Source organism: Metopolophium dirhodum, chromosome 9 (assembly GCF_019925205.1).
Source record: "Metopolophium dirhodum isolate CAU chromosome 9, ASM1992520v1, whole genome shotgun sequence".
In the NCBI taxonomy this organism is placed as follows: Eukaryota; Metazoa; Arthropoda; class Insecta; order Hemiptera; family Aphididae; genus Metopolophium; species Metopolophium dirhodum.
The window spans coordinates 35000-49949 of NC_083568.1; the positions used below are offsets into that span (position 1 = coordinate 35000).

A 14950-nucleotide genomic window follows, 5' to 3' on the forward strand; every position below is an offset into this window, starting at 1 on the left:
GGGAGTGGTTCGAGAGGGCAGGGTCATAACGGTAATAATGCCCGTCAATGTAAAACGCTATGTATACGTGTGTGTGTGCGCTGGAGTGAACGTTCGAAATCCGATCGCATTATATTTTATTTATAATATTATCGTAAAAATATCGAATTTTCCGGTCAGTCCGCGTCCCGGTGATCGGTGTGGGGGGGGAGGGGTGTTTTTTTTGGACGCGCGTGGAATGATCGCTGCCGCCGCGTTGCGGGCGAGGGGACAATATTCGCGACCCGGATGACGTTAATGGCCAATATTGAAACAATGTGTCCCCCGTCATCCCCGTCGGTCGCTCGCGAGACCGACCGGCCCGGAGCCCGTTTAATATAAATTTTGGCATATTGTTAACCCGCAAGGATCATATACGATATAATATAGCGCGAGCCGTTTCTGCCCCCCTGACCCACCCTGACACGATCAATCGGTTATTTATTATACTGCACGGACGGAGTGTGTATATAACATTACACAATATTATTATTATATTATAATAGTGCCCCCGCCATATCCAGTCGCATCACTGTTTATAATAATCACGACCGATGACGATGATAATAATAATAATAGTACGATTATTATTATTATGGTAATTATACGGACGACGGCGTGAGCCCGGCCGGTTGTAAATATCGTCGTGGACGTCCTCGCCCACCACCACCACTCCAATATTCACTGCAACCCTCGTCTTCCATGGCCGCTGTAGTAGTACTATCTGTATAATATGTGTGTATAATAATATAATATTATGTAAATGTGTGTAATATCATCGCGCGATTTAAATGTGCCGACCAATATTCGCGAATAATATTATATTTGATGGAGTGCTCACGCTGTTGTCCGCCGTCCGACGAGTGTCTGACCCCGTGAAACGGAAACGCGTCACATACACATCATAGCCCAATAATACTCGACGGTATTAAATTATTGTTGTTCCGATATTATTTGACTTCCGTGTACGCGACGGTAAATGTCGGTTCTCTCCTCGAATAACTATGAAACGTGTGCACGTATTATAATATTATCTATTATACCTATATTAATAAAAGGCGATGTAACATCGAAGGGACCGAAAAGGCAGATCAAGAAAGCATTAAAATCCACAGAAACCCCAAAACTTGATATACCTAACAAGTAACAACTTATGCAGGTTTTAAAAACCAAATCAAAGAACTCACCCAAATCCAAGGGCATGCACACCGGCTCGATCAGATTTCAGAACGCTGAATTAAAAAAAATCAAAAACACCATCTTTGGCTGGCCTAACCTCCCCTGAACCGGAGGGATAAGGCAATTATCGACAGACTCACATCGGTCACACCCATCTTACACAAAATAAGGGAAACCAAGGTGTAATTATTGTAAAACTGAAATCACAATCAACCACATAATCACAGAATTTCTCCATACCCAGACGAGCCTTAGCCAAAAAAAAAAAAACTGTAACTAATGGTCAATGTCGCCGATATTCATAAATAACAATAAAAATAGGCGATGTTTGTATATGTATAGTCTCTATTAAGCACTCGAGGTTCTGAAATTTGATACATATAGGTTATTCGAGGATGTGCACATCAAAGCCAAATTTTTAAGTTTTGCATATTAGATTGTGGTTTACACAAGAATCAGCTATTGTTGGCTAACAAAAAATTAAAAAAATTTGATTTGTTTCCCATTATTTACAGAAAATAAAATAGTTATTATGATTAAATATTTTAGACCTTTATTTTATATTTGTTCAAAACTACCCTAATAACTGTGTTAAAAATCTGTACCGTTTACATTTTTAAATGACTTTAAAAAGGAAATAAACCTGTGGCCATTTATTTTGACAAGAGAGATTCCGTACAAGCTGGATAAGCTAGTTTATTATTAACCGTCGGCAGGGCTAAATTTGCATAGAAGCGGTGGTCCAAAAAATTGACTAAAATTATCCCATCTCGTTGTACCTTCGGCTTGTTACTATATACGATCACTTCGAACCGCCGATCGTTATTCACACACACGACGATTTTGACGGGTAGTTTAACTGAAATTTTTTAATAATCGTTGTGTGTAAGTATGTGTGTATAGTGTGATCACGACGGATAAATATCGTGTTTTACTAAAACAAAGTGAGACCTGATTGTCGATGGTGGATTAAAAAACGATTCCATAGTTTTTTTTATAATAATTTTTTTCTACACATGCGTAAAATAAAGAATGACAAAAAAAACTGGTAATGAGCAAACGACAAAGACCTTTGGTAAATCAAGTGTAGGTGACGTCGTGACTCTTTTGACCCTGTTTGAAAAAAATAATAAAAATTGTCGACACGCGTTTACACACATGTCGCTGCAGGTACCACCGACCAATGTGCATTATTATATTTATTTTTAACTTGTTTTACAATATATTATTTTAAATATATACGCGCGAGATGTGGGACAAAGTAAAAAGGACGGTGTTGGCGGTAGTCAATAACTCATTCGAGCGAGCAATCAAAGAGGATAGCCTGTCAGAATCCAGCACTAAATCAACGACAAGCCATTCCATTACTGTATGGAAAACCGGGCGATGGGCGTGCGAGTGTTGGGGGAAGGGGGGTGGGTTTGAGACGCGGGAGAAGAGTGTTCTCTGCCGTCGACCCTAGCGACCGGTGATTCTCGAATTTCAATTAACCCGGACTACAAATCAAACAGCTTAAACACGAAAGTGACAAGAAAAGGCAACCCGACCCATACTACCGCGCCCGTCACAGTCACTACAGCCACCTCCACCGCCGGCGTCCAAAAGCTTTCCTCTATATACACACAACCATATTGCCGCGGCGCAAAATATCAAACCGGACAAAGAAAATGCATTAATTTTCCCAAAGTCGTTTTCCTGCAGTAGTGTATATACGCGCATATAACATTATGCAATGAATAAAACTACCACGCGCGATGTTAATAAATAAACGTGGACATTATTGCGAGTTCATTTATATAAACACCGCCGTCGTCGTTATATTATTATCGTTGCGAAAAACGCGTCAGAGTCGTATAATAAAAGTCCAGGGTGCCTGCAGGGTGTGCAGGGTTGACATTCACCGCGCCGCCCGAGTTGATATGCGCACAATATATTATTATATTATATATGCTATACAGTGCGTACTCGCGATTGTCTGCGCTGACGTGATTCCAACTCCCAGTCACCCCAACCCCCCCCTGTCACCACCCATTTAACACCGAGAGACTAACGACATCGTTTCGACCGCGAGACTCGATGTTTTTACAATTAATTTGTCTCGAGCGCCCGCGCGATGGTAAATGATTTCGTCATTAATCACACACCCTCCGGTCCGACGGCGGCGGTAATAGTGGACAAAGTACTACTTCCGCGGGACGAACGCTTTATACTGCCACTATTACTAGGTATATACTACCACGACTATTACAAATATTTCTACTTATACCACTACGACTACTACTATACTATATCGGACTCTATAACGACATTTTAATACGTTTTTTAAGCGGTTTAACGAAGAAAGCGTTGAATAAAAAAATTAGCCCCACCGAATTAAAAACCGTTTTGTCCGGTATTAATTGGTTTGATCCGATAGGATGATCCCTTTCATTAGCTAAGTAGTTTTTTTAAGCCTTATAGCTATATATAGATCTCGTACGTTGCGATTAGCTCTTTCGTTCGTTCTACATTCGTTTGTCGTCTTCGCGGCAATGATCGGATGGATTTCGACGACCAACGGTAGGACGCGCGTGAAACGACATCGACGACAACAGCGCGGAATAGTTTTTGTACGGTGGCGGCGGCAATAACGTACAATAATGACAGTCATAATAATAACAATAATAATAATTATTATTATTATTATTATACGAAGAGTGCGTGTGCGTAATGATATAATATATAAAACCGGATAATGGGATATACCCGACCGGATCGGTCGGCTGCAGCTAAATAATAATAACGATAAAACTGCGGGCGGCGGCAGTCGTTTGCGCCCCGCTAGATCCACGAGTACGTCGCACAGTCGTGTGCGCGGGGTGCGCAACCCTGCGATGTCTTTTCTCCGGGCCGGCGATATCTCGCGCCCGACCTAATGTGAATTATAATAGTCACGTAACGATTAAAATTAAATCCCATCCAATGGCCGCGCCATATCATACATGCGTACACATATAATAATAGTCGTCGCGAAACAGGTGCCATACTATGTACGGCGGTGCCGTGCCGTTAATACCCACCCTCGTTTGAGTATGTGTGTGTGTGTGTGTGTGTGTGTGTGTGTGTGTGTGTGTGTGTGCGCGCACGCGCGCGTCACACGACGCCTATAAACGGTCTGAATAAACATTGTTAACCGCGCCGGGGCCCCGTGTATAGGGCCGTGTTTATGGTAATCGTCGTTAAGCCGGTGCGCACGGCGTTTCGTTTTGATTCCTCCAGAGCACAGGAAGAGGATTTTCGGACACATACTATCGGAGACTGAGAGAGAGAGAGAAAGAGAGAGATAAAGAGGAGAGCGAGAGACGGGTCGATGGCAGTGGCGGAATGGGGTGTATAATGTGCGTATATATTACACACACCCACACACACACGAGACACAGAGAGAGAGAGAGAGAGAGAGACACATAGCGACGATCGTGTGTACATATTATATATGTCAGTGTATGTGTGTGTATAAGAGGCCCCGCGGTTCTCTCGCGAGCGCAGCAACACATTGAGATAATGGTTTTAAACTAAAATGATGTAGATATCATAAACGGCGGCGGTCCCTTAGTTCTGTTGTTGGTCGTATACCGGGGACATAATCCCTTCTACGCGGAGCGCCAGAACGCATTATCGTAATTAATGACTTTTGTTTGAATCCTTTATTAAATTTAACGCCTGAATATTGTTATGGTTATTTTGCCCAGGACCTTTTCCAGTGGGCACGTCGTGTGCGGCGCTTGTATGTGTATATGCTGTGTGTGCATGTGTGTGCTCGCGTAATGTCCAGCCGGACACGGTGTGTGTGTATGTGTGTGCGTGTGTACGCGCGAAATTATTATTATTATTATTATTGTTATGGCCGTGTGTCCGCGCGCAACGGTTGTTTTGCATGGAAATCGACTGTACGGTACCGAACATTAGACGGTTATATCCACCGCCGCCAACTCCATCGGCATCACCTCCACCGACCGACCGACCACCGTTTCTCCTCGACGACTGCTACTTCCACTTTTGTGTGTAGCGTGTGAACATATAAGTATGCTTGATTGTGCAGCATAGTGTGCACTGTGTGAATACACTTCCACTGTGTCCAGTTTCACAGTTACACACCCGCGACGGATTTCAAACTTAATGTTTCGCTCGTCTCTCCGGACGACGTGTTTTTCATAGAAAATTACGACGTTTAAACCCAACCGTGGACATTCGTATCAACGGTTTCATGTTACGGTATATTATACAAAAATTAAATAATACAACTTTTGGTCACCTACATTTAAAGTTCCCAGCAACCTCGGTCGGTCCTACGAGTTCAAATTAATTTCGTTTAATATGGGTGAAAGTATCTACATAAATATCTTAATGCCGAACGCCAAATGCTCAATTTATACATTATTATGAAATATTAAAATCGTTAGTATCGGCGAGGTAGTTTTTTCGAAGCGTAATACATTTGTTAATACAATATGTTAATTGATGTCGATACACTACAAAATAATGATGAAAACAGTTGTTGAGATAACTACGAGATAACAAATGAATAGTTATTTTCATATCGTGTAAACTATATGGAGCAGCAGCTCAACCACAAAAATAAAAAATTTCAAGATTACAATTTATTTTATGATTCAGTTATCAATTACGATTAATTTGAGTCATATAAGTTATTTAAAGTTAATATTATTCTATATTCGAAATTATTTTTCTAACAATATTAAATACATTGAAAATATTGTTATGGAGATTTCAGTCAGCCCCGTGTTATCAAATACATGACTAAATAAATAAATAATTTATTTAGTCATGATCAAATATTTATATATTTATTAAATGCAATATATTGTAATATACATTTTCTTTTTTACTTTAAACAAAATTTCACTCTAATTTTTACTATCTTAAAATTGCATTCATTGATTCATGTTATAATATAATATGATATATTTATATACAAATCATAGCACTTGATGTCATACTTTGTATGTTTTAGAATTTATTAACTTATAACGAACCCTACTATAATAAATAAGTACATAATATTATATTAAAATCGAACATGAAATACTGGAAAAACGGCCACCTTGACCGTCGAGTAGCTAAATTGCATAGCCGAAACGCCGTGACATATATTTATATTATTGAAAGACATTAAAATACGTATTTTTATTTAACAAAATGTTTCTTTATATTTTTTAATTGAATTTGATAACCTAACTATTAAGTGTATGACAAATTTGATTTTCAATAAAGTAAGGTTTATTGAATTGAGGAATGTATTTAATTTACATACAAAAATGAAAATTATAATATTATAAAAATATTAAATTAATAAACTCAATTTGCTTACCTATAATATAATAGTTTTTCATAATCAGACACGAAATAATATTAAACGAAGAATTATTGAAGTTTAGATAAACATTCATAAAAAAATGTTTAGTCAAATATTTTTTTATTTAAATAATGATTCAACTATTCACTACAACATATTGATTATATATAATGCGATAAACTGCCGGGTCCATGAAAATAATACCACAATACCACAATAATACCACAAGGCCATGCGGTGGTGGTTTCATATTATTGACATACAGGTATTCATAAAATATAATATTATTAACATTTTTTCAACTCATTAAAATATGAAAATAATTTAAAACACGATAACAACATAAAATGTAACGTGACATCAGTGACATCAGATAATACGACATGCAATGCTGACCAGTCAGAGATGTATGAAATAAAATATAATAACTTATTCCATTTTGTGGCTCTTAACACTCGCTTGATCGGCTCGCGCGTTCTATTTATCATAAATGTTATCCAAACAATATTTTCTTCATCGAGAACATTTTCATTTAGTTTTGCGTTCGATCAACACTATAAAATCATTATTATTCATTCGAAACCGACCCATATAAAAAAAAATTATTATTATTATTATTTAAAAATTATCTGGGCTTGATACTACTGCTTTGAATAAAATATACGTGTGAAAGTAAAAAAAAACACACCTTTCCAATATTGTTTGTTTCTGCGCAACGATTTACGATTCCGATAAATCATTTTGCTGATACACCTTTTCGAAGTGCGCTCTCGTGAGGTAGACGTAATTTTTTTTTTAACTGAGTGCTAATTACGGCAGTAACACCTAAATCATTGCAGACTGTGGCGGTGAAACTTTGTTACAGGAACTGATAAGAAACTGATACAGCCTTGATTGCACATAATTCACGTTATACCTCATTAAGCAGCACAGGGAACCTTCAAAAAAAGTATGAGAGAGGGAGATGAGGATGCGACGAGTGAGAGAGATAGAGAGAGATCCGAGCGACCGAGTTAAGAGTCAAGCAAGGTGTAATCGGGCCGCGTGATCAAAACGGAAAAGAGAGAGGAGAAATCGACGTGAACCCGTCGGATGACAAATGTATATTAAATCCCAACTAAAAGCCATTAAGGTCCCACCCGCTCCTAGCCTAGCAGTTTTGCTAAAATCTTAGCACCCCGTGCTCTGTACTCGCCGCACAAATTATTGTTTAAGTTTCTCTCGTCCGGTCCATACACTACCCGAGCGGTGCACAGATATCCGCCCGGCAGCCGCAGGAATTCGCTCGCATCAGTTTTGCCTTCCCCAACCCTCCAAAACTTTGCGCCTTAAATCAGATATCTTTCGAGTTGTACCCAATACCGTGAATTATGACGCATGAAGATATTGGCCCTCAACCTCTCCGCCCCCCCACCACCACACCGCTCACACACACATACCCTGCGAGTTGATTTTAACGACCTTAGTTGGAACCGTTCAACAATGTGTGTAATATAATATTCAATGCGCTCACCACCGGTGGCGGTCGCTCCTTAAAAGTTATATTTATATGTATATATATATTATATGGAAGTCTTATTGGGACATATACGACGACACCGCCATCGTCTTGGCAAAACAATATATACATCCAAGCGCTGCTGCATTCCTCGAAAACACTGGCCAAAGATAATATTATTGTAGACCTCGGTGTATATAATATTGGATCCCAAATATTTTACGTATATCCGGGGAATCCTATTATTTTAACCCGAACACATATCGCAACAACAATAATCGCCAACTAATCGAGTCGATAGAACGACGTAATAATAATATATATTCAAACCTAAGTCATAACGCCCTTCAATGTGTTACGGTCGGATGTACACACACGCATAATATAGAACTTTGTAGTCGGTTAAGTACGGTGCAAAGCCGATGTTTAAACTATATTATTAATTACGCGTAATAAACAACTGTATGGTTTTTAAACAGAAATATTAAAAAATTGTTTTTCAATTCGTTAATCATCCGCATCGTTCAGGAAAATATATTTATGTACAGATAATAATTATTATTTTAATATCAGCTGTTAATATTTAATATTATTTAATTTTATATTACACGAGTCCTGAAGAAAAAAAATATGTGACAAAGAAAATATTTTCTTAGGAATATTATGACGTTTCGTTCTTCTTTAAAATGTTATTTTCGTAGGTCGTATATTTATGTTAAACAAAACTTTTTATTTTTATTTAAACTTTGAGTAATTCAATTTGCTCGACAATTGTTTTTACAAGAAAATTACTGGAGAGTTGTTGAGTCTTTCAGTGACAGTTAAAAAAAATACAAAATACAAAATTCATCATTCAACCGTGGAAACTGTCGTCACTGCATGCAGAAAGTTCATTAACGCTGTCAATCCAAAAGAATCGTCTAATTTATTATCTGACCGTCAAGAAACGTTTAAAAAATAATCACCCAGAAAAAAATTACGGAGGCAGTATATACAACGGCGTGGGAGTTGATGGAATAAAACTTTGCCAGCTGTCAACGTAACGCAGTTGACATAAATAAAATATTAAATTAAAAATAAAGAAGAAGACCGCCGTTGTCGTTCAGTTACTAACTAATTATTCAATTTTTTACTTCGCTGTAAAAGTAGAATGAAGGTTCTCGAAGTGTATCACAAGTCGGTTTCGTTAAACAAAAGTTTGATTGTATAAAATAGTTTAATACGGCCTCTGAAATTATTATTTTTCTCTTAATACAACATTACGTGTTATTATATTTGGTAGTTTGAATTTTCAGTATCTAAAAAAGTTATCGTTTGCAAATAGTTGCTTGTATACAAAACACAAATCACAAAATATAACACATTACCTATTGTATAAATCATTAAAATTATTTGGTTAATATTAATACTATGTTTGATACTTATAATATTATTATCTTTATTATTTTAATACGTTCGTTTTATTTTCGCCATGGGACAATATAATATATGTGATATTGTGATCGTTGACTGGACAATGTATATCAAACGTATGAAGTTCATTGATACAGCAATTTATTCCAAAATCGAGTAAAAACTGACGATCACGTTTTCCTTTTTCACATAGCGGATCCGAGGTTTGGGGAGTTCTAAAGTTTAATATACTGCCATGAATACAACCGGTCAATGTGAGTAGGTGCTACAATAAAAAAAAAAAAACTCAATCCATATTATCCTAAACCGAAATACCTGTTATGAGCTTAAAAAATTCTTCTTTTCACTGCGTTGCCGGGGCATAGCCAGTTGTCGAATACGGAACGACGGACTGTAAGTAAGCGCCTGTGGCTTCACCGAGAAGCACAAACGTTCGTCGAAGCTGTACGTTTTTGGCACTGATCGGTGCTCGGCCAATTTCTTTATTCTGTCCGTAGCTTTATACTTGAGCGCTGCTTGTGATATGCCCGTCCTTGCTTTGGGCAGTACAGGTAGTGGGCGCACCACTCGAGTAGTTGTTTTCCTGGAAGTGCTAAGGCCCTTTGTGAACCACGGAAGAGGGCGGCGAACGTCTGCAAAATATTAAGTACGATATTATAATTAGATTGTGACGTGAACGATTATACAATAATAATATTGTGTGGGTTCCACATTGTAGATAGTACTAAGGCGGTTCCCAAGTGGAAATGTTTCGCGTAAAAAAAAAACTATAAATCAAGTGAGAAAATGCTGAAATCGCTGCAGGTCGCTGCATGTACTGAAATCATTCTGCGTACGTATTTTTTTCCATTAATCAACCGGTATTATAATATACTTATAACACGTTCAGCAATTTTATTTACAATTATAATAGTATCACAGAATTATTAATTATTATTAGCTATTCTGTGATGATATTATAATATTATCATTACATGATTGCTGCTTATGAGTACATTTAGCGCCAGCGGTAAGATCCGTTACCCCGGTAGACGGCAACCATCCGACTCGACGGTTTCAACAACGACGCTATCGGGTCAGCGAAGTTTCCATTTCTTTTCGATGGTGGACAAGGACAACTACCAGCGCCCAATCCTTGTCGGACGTCCTGTCGAGCCATCTCGATTGAGCATGACAATGCGTCGAGACCGACAGCGGCCCGAAGAGGAATGTCCGCCTTGTCAACTATGTCATCTATCATCATGTGATCAGCTGTGTCTGCGGACAAGACTTGGTCCATTTCTTTAGCATCGCCACAATGTTCGTCCAAAGTCTTGCAGTCCATGTCCTCGAACTTTGGTATTAATTCCATCATTTTCAAATAAAGTCGAACTTTGAATAAAAATAATATATATAGTTTTATGTGATATATCGAACTCGGTATAATATGCTCATTTAATTATTTCTCAATGATATATTTTGATATTTATTTTCTTGTGACTATTAATGTGTAACTATGGTGAAAATATTTTATTTTTATTCTTTAACGTAACGTTCTTTAAGAAATTCATATCAACGTCGCCGTGACTCCTTATAATGCTGTAACAATCGTTGGTACATAATATTAAACCACAACGGTTTAGCAGGTAGTCTTCGCTATAGACATTACCAGTCAGAAGTTTAGAACATCAAAGTATATTTGTATTAATTTAAAATCCGATTTAAAATACTAATTATTCCTCTTGTGAAATTCATCACGTCATTGGCTTGACTATTAACTTAATTAAAATATTAACATTTCTAATCAAAATTTACTTAGAGCTCATTTAACCAATTGATATTTTGTCCGTATATTATTCACATTATTCATAAAATGTATCCTAATGAAAACATTCAAAATAATATTTAGTTTTATATCGTTCAATTTTGAACACGTTCAGCGTAAATTCAATGGCCAAAAAGTTACATAGACAAAAATAAATAAACTTATAGATTTTTTTTCTTTCTTTTAATCATACAATCTATATATCAGTGGTAAAATAAGCATGAGTGGTTATAAAATAACAAAAAAGACATCATGTTCATTTGCTGAAGAAACCATCCAGTGACAGAATTTCGGCCATAAATTTAGATTGTCATGATTATAGTAATACCCAACTAATTACAATACCAACCGCGGACTACTGAGAATACTAAACAGTTTCAATCATTTCGAGAAAAATGTTATGATTTTGTTACTTTATTTTCAACAATTACTGGAGTTAATCTATTTTATCGTTTCGTATAAACGACAAGGGTACTCAGTGACCCCAAAAAATAAATAATATCGTAGAAGATTATACATTTTAATTAAACACCCTATGTAATTGTTAAGCTATCATAGTCTATACTAGCGGCTTTTAAATAAAAAAAAAAAAAAATTAAACACTCATTATTAAAATATTATTATGGACGTACAAAACACAGATTGCTGATGAAACGTAATTACGTATATTTTAGTGGCAATACGCCACTAGGACATTGATAATTTTTAATCATACAGTTTTACGAACAAAATATAGTGCTCCACCGCACACTAAGACTTCAGTGAACCTATTAAAGATTTTAAAATGTGTACACAACAATGTACCCGTTTTGCCTACATGACGCGCAGTCCAATCACGAAGATTCTATAGAATATATTCGTATTTTAATATAGAGTAAAATTGTACCTAACTAGTTACCTAAAATCATGGTTTTATATTTCAAATGTTTTACGAGCACAATTACATTAAACGTGTTTAATCCTTTTCGCCAAGCTTAACTATTAGTTTGGTTTGCGATCATCATTTTAAAGGCAGCTAGTAAGTAATAATTACTTATATTTACTTAAATTATTATTTTATAATTTACGTCCCAGACGTACTCGACGTCATGTAAAAAATGTCTGGTTATTCGATTAAGGATCATTGTATATTATTATTAAATATGCTATATAATTTATATGTAAACCATTAAATCAAATTCATAAAACTAATTTTTAATTAAATTATTATTCAATTCATATTAGAAGATAAGTTTTTTTAATTTAAAAAAACAAACACTAGGTAATTTTATTTGCATAACATCCGAGTGTATTTCAAAATGTTTGAAATTCCTTGTCTTTTGTTCTATTATCGGTAAATACAGACTTCTGTATACTCATTTCTAACAACTTTGGTGATGTTTGGTGTACCGACTTGATCACATCTATATTAACAATTCAATTCAATTTATTTTTTACTTCATGATTACATTATCATAAAAATGTATTTTTAAAGCTCTATATAAAACAAGTGTAGGTCCATTGTATTTTGATAGGCGATATACATACTCTCATATAAATAAAATAACTCATATGTAATTATAGTATATATAACTAATCATATTTCAGGTGACGAAAATATATTTTTTTTTAACAGTTGAATGATATTTTAGCTTACAGAATTGTAATTGATAAATACATGATTTTAGAAGGTCTTTATTGTAATTGTGTTATTAAAATTTTCATCGTTGTGATAAAACATCGGCAACAGATTTACTGTATAAAATGTTTCTATAAAAATCGTTAAAATAAAAGGAATCATATTATATAGTTTTGTTTGTTTTTTTATTTGTATAATATATAAAAATACAATCAAAACTTAAGTTGGTTTGTCTACGCCTTCATATCGTTTATTAATCCAGTATGTTATACAATCAGATACTTTAGGCTGGTAATGAAAGACTTATCGGTGTTTAACATGACCTTGACAAATAATTAAGTTGCCGTCAAAACATTTTCCGAACTTTGCTCGTCAAGATTCGCGAACAAACAACGTGCATGTATGTCATAATAATAATATTATATTTATAGGAATAATAATTAAACACGTACCCTGCATCGGTTGAATATATGTTACCGTTTGTATGCGTCAAAATATAAACTATTACGTATGACCGCAGAACGAGACGCACCGACTGGAATTGATTTCATATATTATAATAATAATATTGAAATATCGATACACATTTTCTTCCCGTTGGTAATGACACGTATCGCCCTTTGGCACCACCGAGTCTAAACATATAGGTATGTATAATATATCATTCTCTAATCCTGCGATCGCGTACAGTGTGTGTTTGCGTACCTACGGGGGTGGTGGCAGTGGGTGCGGGGGCAAAGGTGGCATCGTTATTATTATTATTATTATTATTAACCCTCGTGCGCGCGTAAAGTCCCCTCGTCCTCTCGTCCGACCAAGATGGCCGGCGAACGTCGGATACTCACTACCTACCTATGTACAGCTAGCTATACACATAATATGCATAATATTGAAATTATTAATAAAGGCGTCGACGTTTTAAGTCCGGAGGACGTGCCGCGAGAGCGAGACGCGCGGCAAAGGCTTGGTTCGCGTGTAGGCTTGTCGTGTGACGTCGTGGCGGGTGGGCTTGCGGTTCACGTGCGTATATATATACACGCGAGATTATAATATAATTATTATTATCAATATTATGTGTATTATTATAATATATTAGAAACGTCGTCGGCGTAGTCGCGTTGTTAACCGCAGGGGAATCGCTTTGCTAATTACGAGGTGTCTACCGTTAATCTGCGTCTCGTCAAAGAGTATAATATATTATTATATAAGGTATATGGTGTGTACAACAAAGCTCCGCGCAAGTACCTTTACCGCACCTAGCCAGCTATAGATATTATAGAGAAATGGGCCATCAGTGGGGGTGGTGGGCGCTATGAAATAATATATATACTATTGGTATACCTCTCGTGCAGGTCACTATTGTGCGTTGTTAGCGATTCCGTTTGGGGTGCCGAGATCAAACGACGACCGTGGCGACGGCGACGACGAAAACGACGACCACCACCAGCCATTGCTGCCGTTATTAATTGATATATCAAATATTCACGCAAACTCCCGCCGATTTCCTTCGAAATTGGGTCACCGCCGCCGTCGGTCGGTCTCCTCTCCCCGGCCAATTCGTATATACGCCCGCACACACATACACACACACACACGCCTACGGGTATGCTGTTCAATAAATCAACCAGCCTCGAAACTGTATAATAACGCGCGTGAAATTAACGTCACCGAACTCGCCACCCACCCCCTTCCACGAGCAACCACCTTAGAAGGATCTGTTCGTTAATTATTACTATATAGGTACGTGTATGTGTTTTTACCCGTCCTATACGCGTAACACGTGCCGCAGGTCGGACTCGGTAAATACTATGGCATTCTATGACGGACACAGCGGCGGTTTCCGTTAAATTGTGTTCCAAAACTCGGATTTCCCGAAAATTATGTTTTTTTTGTGACGAACACCGATGACAGCAGTGGTGATTGTTTTGAATGACTCAATTCGGTTTACATTTATCATAAAGTATACCTACCTCATATATTATGTCTCGCATTGTTACAACCGTTACTCGAGTTCATCACATATATTATATTTTGTTAGTAGCGGGGGGGCAAGGGGCATTAACAGCT

The 14950-nt window shown here is 36.8% G+C and overlaps 1 protein-coding gene across 1 annotated transcript; it reads right to left on the reverse strand.

Annotated features, from left to right (window-relative positions):
- Window positions 1–9531: 9531 nt before the first annotated feature.
- LOC132951688 (uncharacterized) lies at window positions 9532–13460 on the reverse strand. The gene is made up of 2 exons (XM_061023562.1): window positions 13336–13460; window positions 9532–10093 (listed from the first exon to the last, which is right to left on the reverse strand). Exons 1-2 carry the CDS (start codon window positions 13340–13342, stop codon window positions 9780–9782), a joined length of 321 nt encoding a protein of 106 aa, XP_060879545.1. The 5' UTR covers window positions 13343–13460; the 3' UTR covers window positions 9532–9779.
- Between the last annotated feature and the right edge of the window lie 1490 nt (window positions 13461–14950).